Raw genomic sequence first — 14,527 nt, 5'->3', positions numbered from 1 at the left:
AAAAATACACAGAGGAGGAGAGTGAAACACTTCAAAGCCAGCCTCGCCAGTGCTAAAATTCTCCAGGAAGATGGAGGAAAATGAAAGCAACACCAGTCTAGTTTTGCAAGCAGTGAATGCCAACAAAGGGCAGCTTCTTTTCTTACTATAGCTGGTTTGAAATCCTTGGTATTTTTTGTTGCCTCAGTCAAAAAGACTATAAAACTGAAGTAAAGAATGATGAGGAATGCCCTCTACCCCATAAGCATGAAATATGTATGAGTAGTGGGTTTAATCAGAGATACAAAACTCTCAATGGCTCCAGAATGAGCCATTTGGCATTTCTGGGGGGCTGATTCTGTAAAGAGAGATCACGTTAGTTACATGTACATTTACACTGACTCAAAGGATCACAGACTTGGGACCTCTGGAGATCACCTACTCCAACCCTCAAAAGAGACATAAGTATAGTCTCCTGTGCACCCCCACACAGCTGATCCTTGGTGTGCACCATGAGCACATCCTGACTCTGTATTCTGTATTACATACACCCTGTGTTTGTTTTCTCACAGTCATTTAGCTGGAGCTCTTCCAAGAGCACATCAAGTACGCTTAGCTGTCCTGTTGCAGAAAATAGTGGAGGAGGGATTGTGCGTGCCTAAGTCACAACACAGATCTTGTGATCGGGAGGGTAAGATACCTCAGGAATGTCACTAAGAATTCCAAGGAAAGACGTGACAATTTGGTAAACAAAAGAAGGGTCTGAGTCCAGACTCAGGGTAATGGGTGGGAAATTGTATCCTGGTTGAGAACCTCAACACTGTAAAAGAAAAGAGCTGAGTGTACAGCATCACAACTCTGATTGCAGCAAAAAGCTTGTGGAGTTCCAGAAGCAGACTTAGTTAACAGAAGCCAACCCAGTGGGTGTCACAGAAGGAAAGATGTGAGAAGGAGGATGGACTATATCGCTTTGCAAAAGTTGGCAAGAGCCAACAATGTGTTTTGCTCAGATGAATTCTCATAGGAGAAATGAGCAAGCAGTTCATTAGGAACTATTCAACCCTATTCAACTGAAAGTAAATGGGACGTTTATGAAGTTGGACATGGCATACACACCATTACATTGCCAGAAACAGTTGTTTTCATTGCTAGAAAAGCACAGGCTTGTATACTGGATAGTAAATGTACTATTGATAATAAAAGTGTTAGGTGCCACAGCTATTGTCATTGAAGAAACATAGCTACATCAATGTGTAAAAAATAAAGAGGGGGAGAGGTTTCAGAAGAATAAAATTCACTTTGGAGACCCCATATTAAAGTATTGAACTGTCTGGATGGATGATCAGCACACTGGAAGACACTCATCTTGCAATGGTACTAAGTAAAACATACTTTTACAAGCAGAAAATATGGGAGCTCCCTTTCCTCCTCAAGAAGCTGCATTCCTTAAAATGAAGGAAGCAAAACAGAGGTTGGAAAAATATTCTCCAGGAGTAGTAAACCTGCTAAACCACAGACATTTAATAGCCCTGTAAAAGTCATGGAATACCTGAGCTGAGTCACAGATATGTCTGTGGTAGGTATGTCATCACACCTATAGGAAACCTGTGTCTTTCTCCACTGACAGCTGATGGGCAGATATTTCTCTGGTACTAAAATGTCATAAACACCATCTCAGCTGATGAGCATGGTTATAGCCTCCAGAGGAATCAAAAGAGATGAGGGACACCAACCAATCTCCAGTTCATGCATTTGGGTAAATATCCCTTACCCTAAGAGCACTCATTTGATTTAGTAAGAAAAAAAAAAAGAAGGGAATGATGTTTCAGTGAAAAATTGTGCCAGGTGTTTTTATGAGCTTGATGCATCAGCAGATATCTTAGAAAAACAATACATTTATGCCTTTTCCGTCCCTGGAAGATACTCTATATTGTTGTTTGAGTTGTGCTGACAACTCAAATATTTCACTAAGAACATCTGTGCTACCCTTACAAGGAGGAGGACATCAAAAAGTTAGAAAGCCATGAGCAGATGCTCTCTGGAAAAAGAGTGGACTGCTGCATCAAAGCTGAACTGATTTCTGGTTAATTTGCTTGTTAGGAGTATTGGTTGATCATAACATTGATCCATGTTGACACCACTATCCTCAACACAAATGGTTTCTTTGAGGACAGAGCAACACAGCGACATTAATGTTTTAATCTTACTATAGAGTTTGGGAAGCTGAGAGAATTGGAGGATCTTATTTCATTTATGATCTTCATTAGTGAAATACTAAGTTTCTTTCAAGCCTCATATTCCAGTCTGTGAAGCCTGAAAATAGCTTTGGCATTATAGGTGACATAAAAATGAACATTTTGCTGTAATACAAAAGAAGAATACTTTAGATTGTGGGTGCAAGTATCTTATGCCACCATTCCTGAGAAATTAATCTAAGCTAATATTGATCACAAATCAATAGCCAAAATGGCTGGGGAAATTCCTGCTTTTCCACAGTTAAACAACTTCTGTTGTTGTTGTTAAAATGTGGGATTCATGAACTGAATATAAACCTGTAAGAGAGCTGCTGGATGTAGACAGAATTGCTCATGTATTTGACGAAGGTTTAGTAGAAAAAATTGTCCCAAGCCTAGATTTGTTTCCAAATAACTGGAATTTAATAACCAGTCTGGTCTCAGAGGAGACATGCACAGAGGCTGCCAGAGCAGATTCAAGGTAAGACACTGGAAAATGACTACTTTTGGCAGTGGCAAGTATTTAACCCTTATTACCAATCTGGGGGAGAACACCTGAGCACACAGAAGTTGGGCATTAGATCTGTAAAACATTACAGCAAAAACATATTAAAATGAAGGTCATTTAGAGTGAACAGCCCATGAGAGAAGATGCAAAATATATTGAACTGGCTTCAGATGGAAAGAAGTATTATTGCTGATCTGAAGTCTTGCAGGATTCGCAAGCAAAAGAGTCTCAAATTGGTTGTTAGCAAAAAGTGGCTTCCTGGAAAAAAAAAAAGCCTTTACTTTTTACATTTATGGGAGGGAGGGAAAGGAATCCTATGAAACTTGACAATTAGCCTTACTTTATCAGAAGGTGCTCCTATGAGAGAGGAGCTCATGCACATCAAATAATTTTTGCTGTAGACAGTACAACTGGGTGAGTAATATCTGAGAACAGACTGCAGTTTACTGAACATGTGTTTAAGTACTTTTCACTAAATGTTAGGTTTAATCACGTAATCTCTTATTGCCACAATTCCCTGTCTAAACGGCTGGTGAAAATAGTGTAAAAACCTCCTTAAAACCACTACTGCAAAATCAGTCAGACTGTGATCCATATTCAGCACTTTCCAACTCCAGAATGACTCCACTGAAGTGGTCATCACTGATAAATCTGATCAATAGAAACCTGACAAGAAGTATATTTGTATTGCTAGAAACCACCCCTAAAATCATCAGATACTTGAAATCGAAAGAGACATGGCAAAATAATTGATACAGTTTGTATTCTTGGGCACTCCTACTTCAGGTAATGGTATTGTACATCTCTGATAGTAGAAAGTGGCTATCTACACTGCTGAACAGCAGATCTGTTTGCATATTCCTGCTCATGTCCTTAAGCCTGGCCCCTTCTAGAGCAGTTTTGGCCTGGAAGGAGCCAGCTTGATTGACCCAAGACAGCCAGGGCTTCAACATCTGACAGTGAGCATAGTGAGGGTCAAGGCTTGTGCTTGTTACTCAGCCCCCTTTTTGCTGGTCATATGGCCATTTCCAGGAGTAGCAGTGTTACAGTGCGTGGTTTTGCAATAGCTATGTCAATATTTTGTTTTATGGGGATAATTAATTGAAAAAAGAGGAGTTTTATGGGAGGACACTTTAGAAAACATGTTTTTCTAGAGTCACAGAGAAACATAGTAGGTTGGCAACAGAGAAAGCATATACTTGGTAGCCTGCATGAAGGTCTGACATCTCTGGCCTTATGTAATACAGATCTTTCAGTTGGTTCCTCACTTTTCCTTTCTTTCACTTGTTTCCCTACTAATCCCTTTCCCTTCAGCTCATCTGAGATAGTATTAAGGAGATTCTACTATTACATCTAACCAATCAGAATCATCCTTGATGCACCTATGCAGACAGATGCATAAAGTGTAGGTCAGCACTGAACTTGAGACTCATTTTGACCCAGTGATGCTCTTTTCCACACAAACCTTTTGTTTCTACTGAAGGAATTAGCTTAAAAGAAGACAACAACAATGATTTTTCATGGGCTTAAATACCAATGTAGATCTTTTTTTCTCTATCACTAGTACTCTTTTTTCTTGAACCTTTTTTTTGTGCACCTGTGCATTACTGTATGGCTTTAGAAATTCCAGTTTTATCCATGTCACAAATATTTGTGTCAGTCAAACATAATGATACATGGTATAACAAGTGTAGAAGCTTTAACTTAGTCATAGCCACTTGGCAAAGCCATTTTCTGGTGGTTTTAAGTACAAAGAGAAAAGTTGCTGCCTGTATTTCCTGTGCCTTTTGGGACTTTACTTCAAAGCAATAGGGCATGAGACATGGAGGCAGTCATATCCTGACAGCAGAAATCCTAGATGCATTACACCATCGCAATTCCCACATCCAGATCAAGAATTAGAAAGGGAGACAATTCATAACATGGTTATTATGTAAAATATATGCACAAACCAAGGCATTGTGTACATTAGTGTAATTATCCACTGCTGACAATGGGTATGCTGGTGCTGAATGTGATTAACCTGCAAGAGCAGCCAAGAACTATTCTTGTTTCAGAAAGCCCATGTGAAACCTGCCTGCTTGTGAAACTGTGTTCAGTGCTGCTTTAATTGCACACATTGCTGACACACATTGTCAATAACAAGCATCTTTGCTGCTGTAGACAAGGGAAAAATGTAAAGATGTTGCAGCGAGTCAAAGCTTGAAAGCCTTCACTTAGCTTGTATGGGCAGGATTTAAACTACTGGGGAAACTTTATGTCTCTGGCTATTTATTATTGCATACAACATGTTCTTGGAAGCCGCTCCACATTGAACAGCAGTTAAACCCATCTGCTGCTCCTGAATTTTCATTTCATTCACAAGCCCGTTTTAAAAGTATTTTTGGACTTATCACCAATGTGCTATCAACTCTTTATTATTCTGTTGTAAGCTGGTAAGAAGACTGATTCAAATTTTAAAAGGAAATTGTAGCCTCCTATACATTCCTGAGCTTTTCATTGAAACTTGCCTTCCCCTCATTGTCTGATGTAATTGAATTTTTTAGTTTAAAAGCAATTATTTGCCACAAAATTTCATCACCTCACGCTAAATGCCAATTCTAGTGACTAGTAATTGCATCCGTGTAAATTCTGCAGAATTCATCTAGTAATTACATCATTGGCATAAGGAACAGACTGGAGCTTAGCATTGTGATCACAGATACACAGTACATTGAAGTTCCTGTAAGTGCAATGATTTTTTTCACTGCTTTATTTAAAAACACTATTGCAATTTTCTTTACACTTCTCTTCTCCCTATGTTCATGTTTCATTACTGTTACTTGGCATAGCATTACTTCAGTGCCCTCTACATAAGATTAACAGGAGCTTTGTAGCTCCTTGAGATTTTCATGAGATCTTCTTCACCCTCTGAAGACTTTTTTTGAAACAGAAACCTTTATTTCCTCAGTTTTCTTTGTGTGGCTGACTCGTGTGATACTGTAAGATGTTCTTGTCTGAGGGTAATTTTTGTTGGATCAAGAGACTTCGGACTATTTACTGCTAATTCTTTTTCCATGGCACTAAATTGATTCTTCCTTAATACACAGATTATTAAGGCTTCCTATATTATATGTGTATTTAAATCCTTCTAGAAGTGGAACACTTGGACACCAAAACTTGTTGTCTCTAGGCCTTGTGTAAAACATAGACTGGGTTTTTAAAAGTGAGTTCTGTCAAGGGATCACAACTGTGATAGCTGTTCATAACATCTAGGGTAGCTTGAAACTTATATTATTTAAATTTTTTATTGAATTAAAGAGCAGCAGATTTTGATTTTTTATGCAATAAACCCCCCAAATCTATATGTAAACTATATATTTATACTCAGTTATAGCCAGTATCAATGACAATGTCTTTTAACAAATAGAAGACCTCCTTAAAAAAAAGAACACTCTGGGGTGAGATTCAGTTGTCTAAGATAGGCATCTAGTGCTATTTTAGATGTCCTGCAAGATCTGAGATGTGCATGTGGGTGTCAGAAATGACAGAAGGAAACCCATACCCTTCTGAAGCAGCAGCTGGTGACAGAGTGATACCTTAGTGCAACTAATGACACAAGACAGCTTTATTTGGGAAACTCAATCACCTTCGGGGTTGTCACATTGCTAACATACAATATGATGCCTAGGAAGAATGCTGTTTAGAAATGCTATCTCATTTGCATTTGAGTAGAGTTTATTTAAAAGCCTAGTTTTACAAACAAGATTACATCTCTGCATTGTATATCCAGTTAGTGCCATTCATAAAATCTTGACAGCAAGTACATATATATATATAATTAGCAGAAAGGAATGTGCCTGTTCTGTTAGCTATTAATCATCTGGTTCCCAATTAAAATTGCTGAAACTACTAGGGAATAAACTTCTCACGTTCGAAACCTATGGAGTCATAGCATAGAGGACTGGAAAGGATTTGTTTCGATGTTTCAGCACCCTAGCAGTTTCATTGGATTCTGTTCTCAATGGAGACAGCTGATCACTGTCCCCATTTAATTTCCTGTTTTCAGTTCTTCCTGGGTTGTGATTTCTGAACCTTTCATCACTCTTTTTTCTCTCTTGTGGATTTCCTTTCTCTTTTTCAGTACCTATGTTAAAACACTGTGCCTCTCGAATGGTACAGTTATTTGTGTGTGTCATCATCAATGGTTAGGTAACAATAGTTATAACCCATGTCCTTATACACAGCAATTGTTCATATTTTGAAAGAAGGCCAACTTGCAACAGAACCTCACTCCTGGCTCCTCCTTGGTGAACGATCTTCACACAGATTTTCCTTACTCTGCATTTTCGCATTTGCTGTTTGCACTTACTGCTCTGTAAGCATTTCTTCTATCTGTGCTTATGAACCTACACATTTCTTTTCTAAAGTCTCCAGAACCAAATCCAAAAACTAAGCCACATATACCGAAGAAGCTTGCTGCGGTCAAAATGCATCAGCCCCAGTGGACTTATCCATTACATGCCTCCCAATTGGCTTGGTCCTCATGTATGGGAATCCATGGCCACTCATTACACTGTAATCTAGATTTTGCAGTGTTAAAAATCCTAGCTGTGTGAGCTTGACTGAATATTCAGGCCTCAATTCATCCCAATTCACTGAGGTGGGAATGCATCCTCCAAGAAGTGAGCACGTTTAAGCCCTGAACCATTCTCAGGAGTTTCCTATGTCTCAAAGCTCTCATAGCTCCTAGCTGACGCATCAAAATGCCTGAAGTTTGACAACATCAGTATAAACCTCACTTCTTAAGAATACTGTTGTATGACAGCAGGAATCCATTTAAGTGGGGCTAGAACTCCCTTTTCCTTAAACTATACTTAAAACTAAAAAATGTTATTCCCTGATTTTTTTGGCAATTATTAGTAGCCATTCTTTAGACCACCAGTGTTTCAAGACTTCCCTGGATCACTTGTTAGCCTGCTGGTTTTATGCTTGTTGTTTTAAAAATTACTTAATCTTTCAGCTGAGAGTGAAAATTTATTTTTTTCTTCTTCTTCTTTTTAAAAAACTTGTATTCTTTAGTAATATAGAAACAAAAAGTCTCCTAAGCAATATACTACAAGGTGAGGGTTAGTATTACAGAAGCATCATAATGACTATGGCCTTTGTAAAAATGCTTTTCAGTACTGTAGATATTAAACATTCTGTTAAAATAAGCTATTGGATGCATTAGTACAGGCAAGGTAGTTTTGCTATTAACAAATATTGTAATCCTTGTGACATAAGTCTCCCTTTTACTGTCAGGGCTCTTCTGTATTGTTGCAGTTTGTTAAGAACTCATGTTTTTCCTACAACGGCATTGACTAATGCCTAGGTGGGAACCTGAATTCGTTGCACATTTTCCATTTCACAAAAAATAAATTGTGTTCATTAAAAGCAAATGTATAGTCTCCTGCTGTTAAAACTTCACAAATTCGTTGTGATAATTAAAGAGGGCTTTAAAATTTAGAAGCAACAGAGTTATTCCTAATTTTAGCTAGAAAGAGGTGGACCGAGAAGAGAACGTTTATTTATTCCTTATAACCTTTTTGCTTGATTTGCTAATAATTAGTATTGAAATTGGTAGATGCTGCATACTAAAAATAAACTGAAATAAAGTAGTAGTGTTAATTCTTGTAAACTGTATATCCTTTGCTTGTTCTCCCTTAAAGGATAAATAGCTGTTCAATAGGTACTTATAATCAATAATACATGCTCACATTTTTAATATTATATAATATAATGCCACTTCATTTTTGTTAAAAAGCCTCTGGGCAATTCAACATGTATTAACAGCAATTTACAGCTTGAAGGGAATAGATGGCATGCCAGATTATTTCCTAAAGCAATTATAGTAAAAATGAGCTCCTAGCCCCAACAAAACAACCTGGGAAGCAAACCACACAACTAAGCACCGTATGCAAACACGATGAAAAATCTGAGTTTGGAACGTATCCTGAGTAGATGTCTCTATGTACTTCCAGAAAGGCCAAGAGGAAGAAAATCCCACAGGTAGAGGCCTTCAGCTGGGACCCTTTCCTGAAATGGAATGGACTAATGCACAGGTGAGAGTAGTGAATTTAGCTGTCAGAAATAAGCGAGGAAAGGAAAGAGTTTCTGGATTGATGCTTCATAGTTTTGCAATTGTTTTCCTCACCAATGCTCCCCCAGACCACAAAGTATTTGTTTCCTGTTAAAAAAATATTGAATGCTTCAATGACTGCCAAGATGCTGTTGCATCTAAAAAACCTCAGCTACAAACTGATCAAACTGAAAACTATTTGGGCTATTAGGAAAACAATTTGGCCTCACCTGACTTTTGGAGGAAGTCCACATTGCTATGGTAGTCAATGGAGAGACTCTTCCTTAATGCAGTTCTTCTGTTGTGGATATCTCCTGTACATGGAGGTGGATCTTGCCCTGAAAATTATTGTCTCTCTCCATTGTCTAGACATTCTTAATGATCAAATAATTCAGATGTAAATGTCTAGAGTTTTGATATCTCATGTGGTCAGGAAAATTTCATTGTTATGCTTTTGAAATTTCTTTTTATCCTCTGTTGGCCTCGTACAGATGCAATCAGTCTCTGAGGTGTAACAGGCAGGACCAGCCTGGGATACAGGACAGGACGACTAGGTATATTTATGTTGAATAGTGTTGCTATCATGGACCTGAAGAGACTGACAGATAAGAGGACAGCAGAAGGTTTTTGGTTGATTGTTGTTTTTTTTTTACTCAGAGAAATTTTTCAATAGAGTTATCATTGAAACCAGTAGTACAAAAAACTCCAAACCAAAGTGCAAGTGACTTTGTTGCACTGGGATACTAACCTCGATAAACTTCTGTTATCAAAATATTCAGTTTAATTTATGTTGCATTTGTGTTCTCAGTTTTCAGTATATGACCTCCTGCCATTATGATAATGGATGTGTGAGAAACTTGATATTTCGGTTGTCTGCCAGCTGGGTCCTTTGCAATCTCAGGAGGAAAAGAATGCAGTTTAAGATAGCAGGATAATGCACACTAATGGGATATTTCTGGTAAAAGTAGTCTAAAGTGATATATTTCTCATGTCCAAATTGCTATCCTTTGATTTCAGAGTTAGCAAGACGCAGGGATAAATACGGCAGATGGAGATTCTGAGTGACCCTTGCACAGCTCTCTGCCAGCTGGACATCCATTTATAATGGCTAAGGATGTCTAGGTTTTTTTCCTAAATATAAGGGCCAAAAATATGTGGTACTTAAGGTGGTAACCCAGGATGTAATTCAGTGGCAAGTATAATGGAAAAGAATTCTATATAGTATGTATCTGGACACTTGAATTCTGCCTCCTAAGACTCTGAGTAAGGTTTAATGAAGCTTATTTCTTGGTTTATTCTGGATGCACATAACTAATTTTTGCTGCTTTTTTTGTAACACCAAAAAGAAGAAATGAAACTAGTCAATCACTGTCACAATTAATCATGTCATTTATCCATGCAAAGATGAACAAAAACTCTGAAACCTCTTCACTACTGAGTGGCACACAGTAGGAGGAAAGTGCTGTTTGCTCCTTAACAAGCCCATATGGTGGTAGGAGATCCAGTGTCCCTACTATGCAAACAACACTGAATCTTTAAAAGCATGTTAAACAACATCTGCCACTGATAAAATAAGTAAAGCAGAAGGCTAATTACTTGATGACTTTCACCTTAGAGCCTTAAGAAAGGAGGCTGGAAAGATCTGTTGGAATATTAAGTTCTAGAGAGGTGGAGTATCATGCTATTATTTTTACCTTTGTTTTTCCAATAATGCTGCACAGCATATTAGCTCTATGTCAGCCCTGGAAAAAATATTGGGAAGATTAATGAGGCTTTAGCTAAGAAAGTAAGCATAAGAATAAATTAATGGTAGGAATAAATTCATGATAGTCAGCATAGTTCTAAAACAAAGCAATTATGTTAGATAAACTTAATTTCAGAATATGAATTTGCTTGATGAATGGTCCTGTGTTGTTTAAGTTTTTTTGTAAGGCACTTGATTTAATTTTACTTTGTATCTAGTATAAATAAATAACAGTATAATTTATCAAGATAAAGTTCCTTCAGGACTGACTTAAGTACTAGTCAATGAGAAATTACCTTTACACAGAATTTTTCAGGGACAATTTAGAATTGGATGTGGACAACATATTTAATACTTTCACAAGTAATTCGGAAAGCAGCGTGGATTTCTGGATAGTAAAATTTGCAGATGATGCAAAGACTGAAAAAGCAGGAAAAAAGGTGGACACAGTAGTGGGACAGATCAATCCAGTTACAGTCCAGCCTCGTAAACAGAGGCCACTGAAACAAAATTATTATTACCCAATAGAGAAGTATTACACAGCCAGAAGGAAGCAGTGTCAGCCATGCATGCACAGAGGAGACCCCTACAGTGGAAATAAGCAACACTAAGAATGTTCCAGAGGAAAGAATAGGCAACTCAGTATGGCTTGTATTATGAACTTTGAATGTTAAAGAAAAGGACTAAAAGTTAAGCATAAGGAGTGGTTTCATTTGTATGTGCAGTGAGGTTAAGGCAATATTGTGCCAGGTTTGGAATTCTATGCTTTTAAAATACATTAAATATATATCAAGAGAGAGAAAAGAGACTAGAATAGAAAAAAAAATATTCTTCCAGAGAGAGATAGGACTTAATGACAGTGTATTCCTTAGGGGAGACTGGGAATAAGAAGATTCTTCAGAGTAGCAAAGAAAAGCAGAACATGTACGCACCAGTGTGAAAGCAAACAAATGCTGGGCAGGCATTTTTAACAGTGAGAATATAGGACAAATTATCAAAGCAAGTGGTAGATCTCAATCTTGTTATGTTTTCCAGATTAGATGCTTTTCTGAGATAGCACACTTTAATTTAAGACAAGTTACTGTTAGTGTTAATGCTTTGCAGTACATTAGGCTAACCTTAATGATCTAATGGTACTTCCTACCTGAAACCCTGAATCTTTTAGGTGCCTGTTCCTTGCTCCAGCAGAATCAGCAAAAAACTACTTCAGCACAGAAATGTAGAATTAGATGATACGGTTGAGGGAGATTCATCTCATATAAGTAATGCAGTTTATCACCTTCTTCCCCAGACACTAGTTCAAATGAAGAAATGTGGAGCCATATTAGTCGGTCTAATGAGAGCATTTACTTCCTTTTTACTTCTTTCCTATGGATGAATGGAGGCTAGCACTGCTTTTCTCATTTTACGTTTTCCTGGAGATTAAAATGCAAGCTGAGACTTGCAGCTTGCATTTTAATGCAATTATGAGTCAGTCAGACTCTGTACAGAAGCCAGAAGTCATGCTACATGCAGCTAACTTTTGCAATTTTGCTTTTGGCCTCTTACTTGAAGAGTCTTCTCATAATAAATAAGTGACACTTGTATTCTTTGTCATCCACTCTTCTGTTATAATGCTCCAGGGAAAAAAGTCGCAATATCTTATGAGGTCCTTAGGTTCTCTTTGTTGTTCTTTTGTTGGAGATACATCTTTTTATTTTATTTTTTAACTGCAAAATACACCAGATCACATAAAAAGCTCAGTACAGCCATCTCCTGGCATACATGTGGAGGATGAAATTTGAATCCTTCCAAGATCATTGATTTCTGAATTAATTTTCCTTTATTGATTTGTAATCCAGAATATACAAATAATAGCTAAATTTTGATTAAAAAAGCAAGGTTTGGTTGAGAGGGCTTTATGTCATTTCAGTGCTGTGGGACTGTCTGCCATCTACATCTCAGTAGACCTAAAATAAACTACCTTTGCTTATTCCCATCCTACTTGCCCTATATCATTCACTGGGAGAAAGTGACTTTCCTCTCCTGCTTGGCAAGGATGGAAGGGTCCATTTTTCAATTGTGAAGTCTTCCAAAGAAACATGCTCATGCTTTTTAGTTCAATTCAGCAGCAAAGTCTGTCTTTGTTTTAATGTCAAAAAAAAAAAGAAGAATAAAATTCAAGGGCTAGGTAATTAGGGGTCTAAGACTTTTGCCAAGGCCTGATGAGAACTGCTAAGCAATGGTTTATTGTCTGTTGTCTCTTGTTTTGCACTCAAATTGGAAACTCTGAATTTAGCAACTCCATTTTTTCATTCTGGATTTGCTGAAAACTTTCAATGCTGGAATTCCAGTCCTTAACACTGAGGTGTTATAGCAATGGGTACAGGACTAATCACTAATCAGGAGTTAACATGCTTTGCATAATCTTAACTGTTCAATTGGGAAAAGGGAACTGAGCTCCTCTACTTATTGTAATGTGAAAAACTCAGTAGAGGACACAGGCAGACTTTGATTCTCAAACCCTGATTGCATTAAAGTGGAATTTCTCTGATGTACATATCTGCTTCCTTTGTGTATTCAGGGACATATTTATTAACATAGCTATTTCTTTACCCCCTGCTAAGATTTTAGAAATGAGTCTTTGCTTTTTGCCTATATACCCCTATAGAACTATGAACTCATTTCTCTGTGAAGAATTTTTGTGCTGAAAATATTTTATGGCTACCAGAAAGTCAAATTTTGCCCTCAGTACCTTTTCATCATTTATGATTACTCATGAGTAGTAGAAGAGTTGGAGGTGCACTCTATAAAATTGTTTTCCCTTTCCTCCTGATGTCAGTTGATGTTCCCTTGTGGTCTCTCACATGGATTTTGTCAGATATTGCTCAGGATGTCCAGTTTATCATCGCTATGTAGTTGACCTCCCAACCTCTCAAGCTGAGCAGAAGAATTTGCTTCCTCTCCAATTCATGCAAACGATAATAATTCAAAAGATATAAATGAATACAAGTTATTGCCCGCTATTCCTAGATGAACAAACACAAAAGTGGACAAAATTTGAGAGCCTTTATGACAATCTTTCAAAGTCATCATTTATATTTCATACAACATTAGAGAAATAATTATGTGAATTGTCTATAGCGGCCCCTACAGAAACATTTTACTGAAATGATTTATTTCTATATCCACTTTTCTGCATAGAACTGTTTTCACTAAACCTTCCAGTTACCAAAACTGAACCCTAGAGGCTTAAACAATCTTACATCTTCTTTGCAGTCAGCAGCAAAGGTAATTGCTGGTTTTAATCCTCAATTAAGTACTTCTCATATACTTTCCTGCAGAGGTCTAATACTTATATCCAGATAATGTAAAAGAAAATCAAATATACAGTAATGATTTTGCTTAATAAAGTTGAGGAAAATAGTGATAACATCAGTATTCCGTACTGCTTGCCTGTGTTATATGGGGTAAAGTGAGTTGCTGAGCTTGAAATTAGTTTTTAAACTAGTTATTCTTTACTTTTTTCACTCCTGCGACGTAATGCAGAATGCATTGTTTAATTTACAGCCACAGAATAGTTTGGGGTTAAGTGTTACAGAGGCAGTGAAGAGGTTGTTCTGCTTTTAATTGATACCGTGACCTACATTGTTCCCAAAGGCACCACAGACATTTTTCAGAAGAGCCTCCTGTTAATTAGAATTGTACATCTGTACTCTGTGGTGCTGGGTCAGTTGTTATTTCCATTCTATAAACTTTAAAAACTAGGGGGGGTTAGTTCACATTAGATTTGCCATGGAGGCTGGTAGCTCATATATAACTGTTTTCTGAGATGGCAGTGGCTTCAGTCTCATGGTCCCTTCTGTACAAAACCCCATAAAGCCTGAGGGTTCCAAGAGGTACCTGCATAACTGCGCAGTTGATGAAGGCACTTCCTGCATTCTTCAGAAATGAAGCCAAAAAGAGCTGATGATTTGTGTCAG

At 37.5% G+C, this 14,527-nt stretch overlaps 1 protein-coding gene across 13 annotated transcripts in view; it reads left to right on the top strand.

Annotated features, from left to right (window-relative positions):
* Positions 1-14,527, top strand: part of DLG2 (discs large MAGUK scaffold protein 2) — a 995,744-nt gene that overhangs the window by 389,973 nt on the left and 591,244 nt on the right. For 7 of the 13 annotated variants that reach the window (XM_057396722.1, XM_057396721.1, XM_057396731.1 and 4 more), the window contains one exon: positions 8,724-8,804. The exons of the other annotated variants lie outside the window; for them this stretch is intronic. In XM_057396722.1, the coding sequence (XP_057252705.1) occupies positions 8,724-8,804 (81 nt within the window). The remainder of the gene's footprint in view (positions 1-8,723; positions 8,805-14,527) is intronic. 13 annotated transcript variants of the gene reach the window in all.

Source organism: Pezoporus wallicus, unplaced genomic scaffold (assembly GCF_028554395.1).
Source record: "Pezoporus wallicus isolate ANWC-B61680 ecotype Strahan unplaced genomic scaffold, APGP_CSIRO_Pwel_v1 contig_13458, whole genome shotgun sequence".
Taxonomy (NCBI): Eukaryota; Metazoa; Chordata; class Aves; order Psittaciformes; family Psittacidae; genus Pezoporus; species Pezoporus wallicus.
This window is presented reverse-complemented; position numbering and strand designations above follow the sequence as displayed.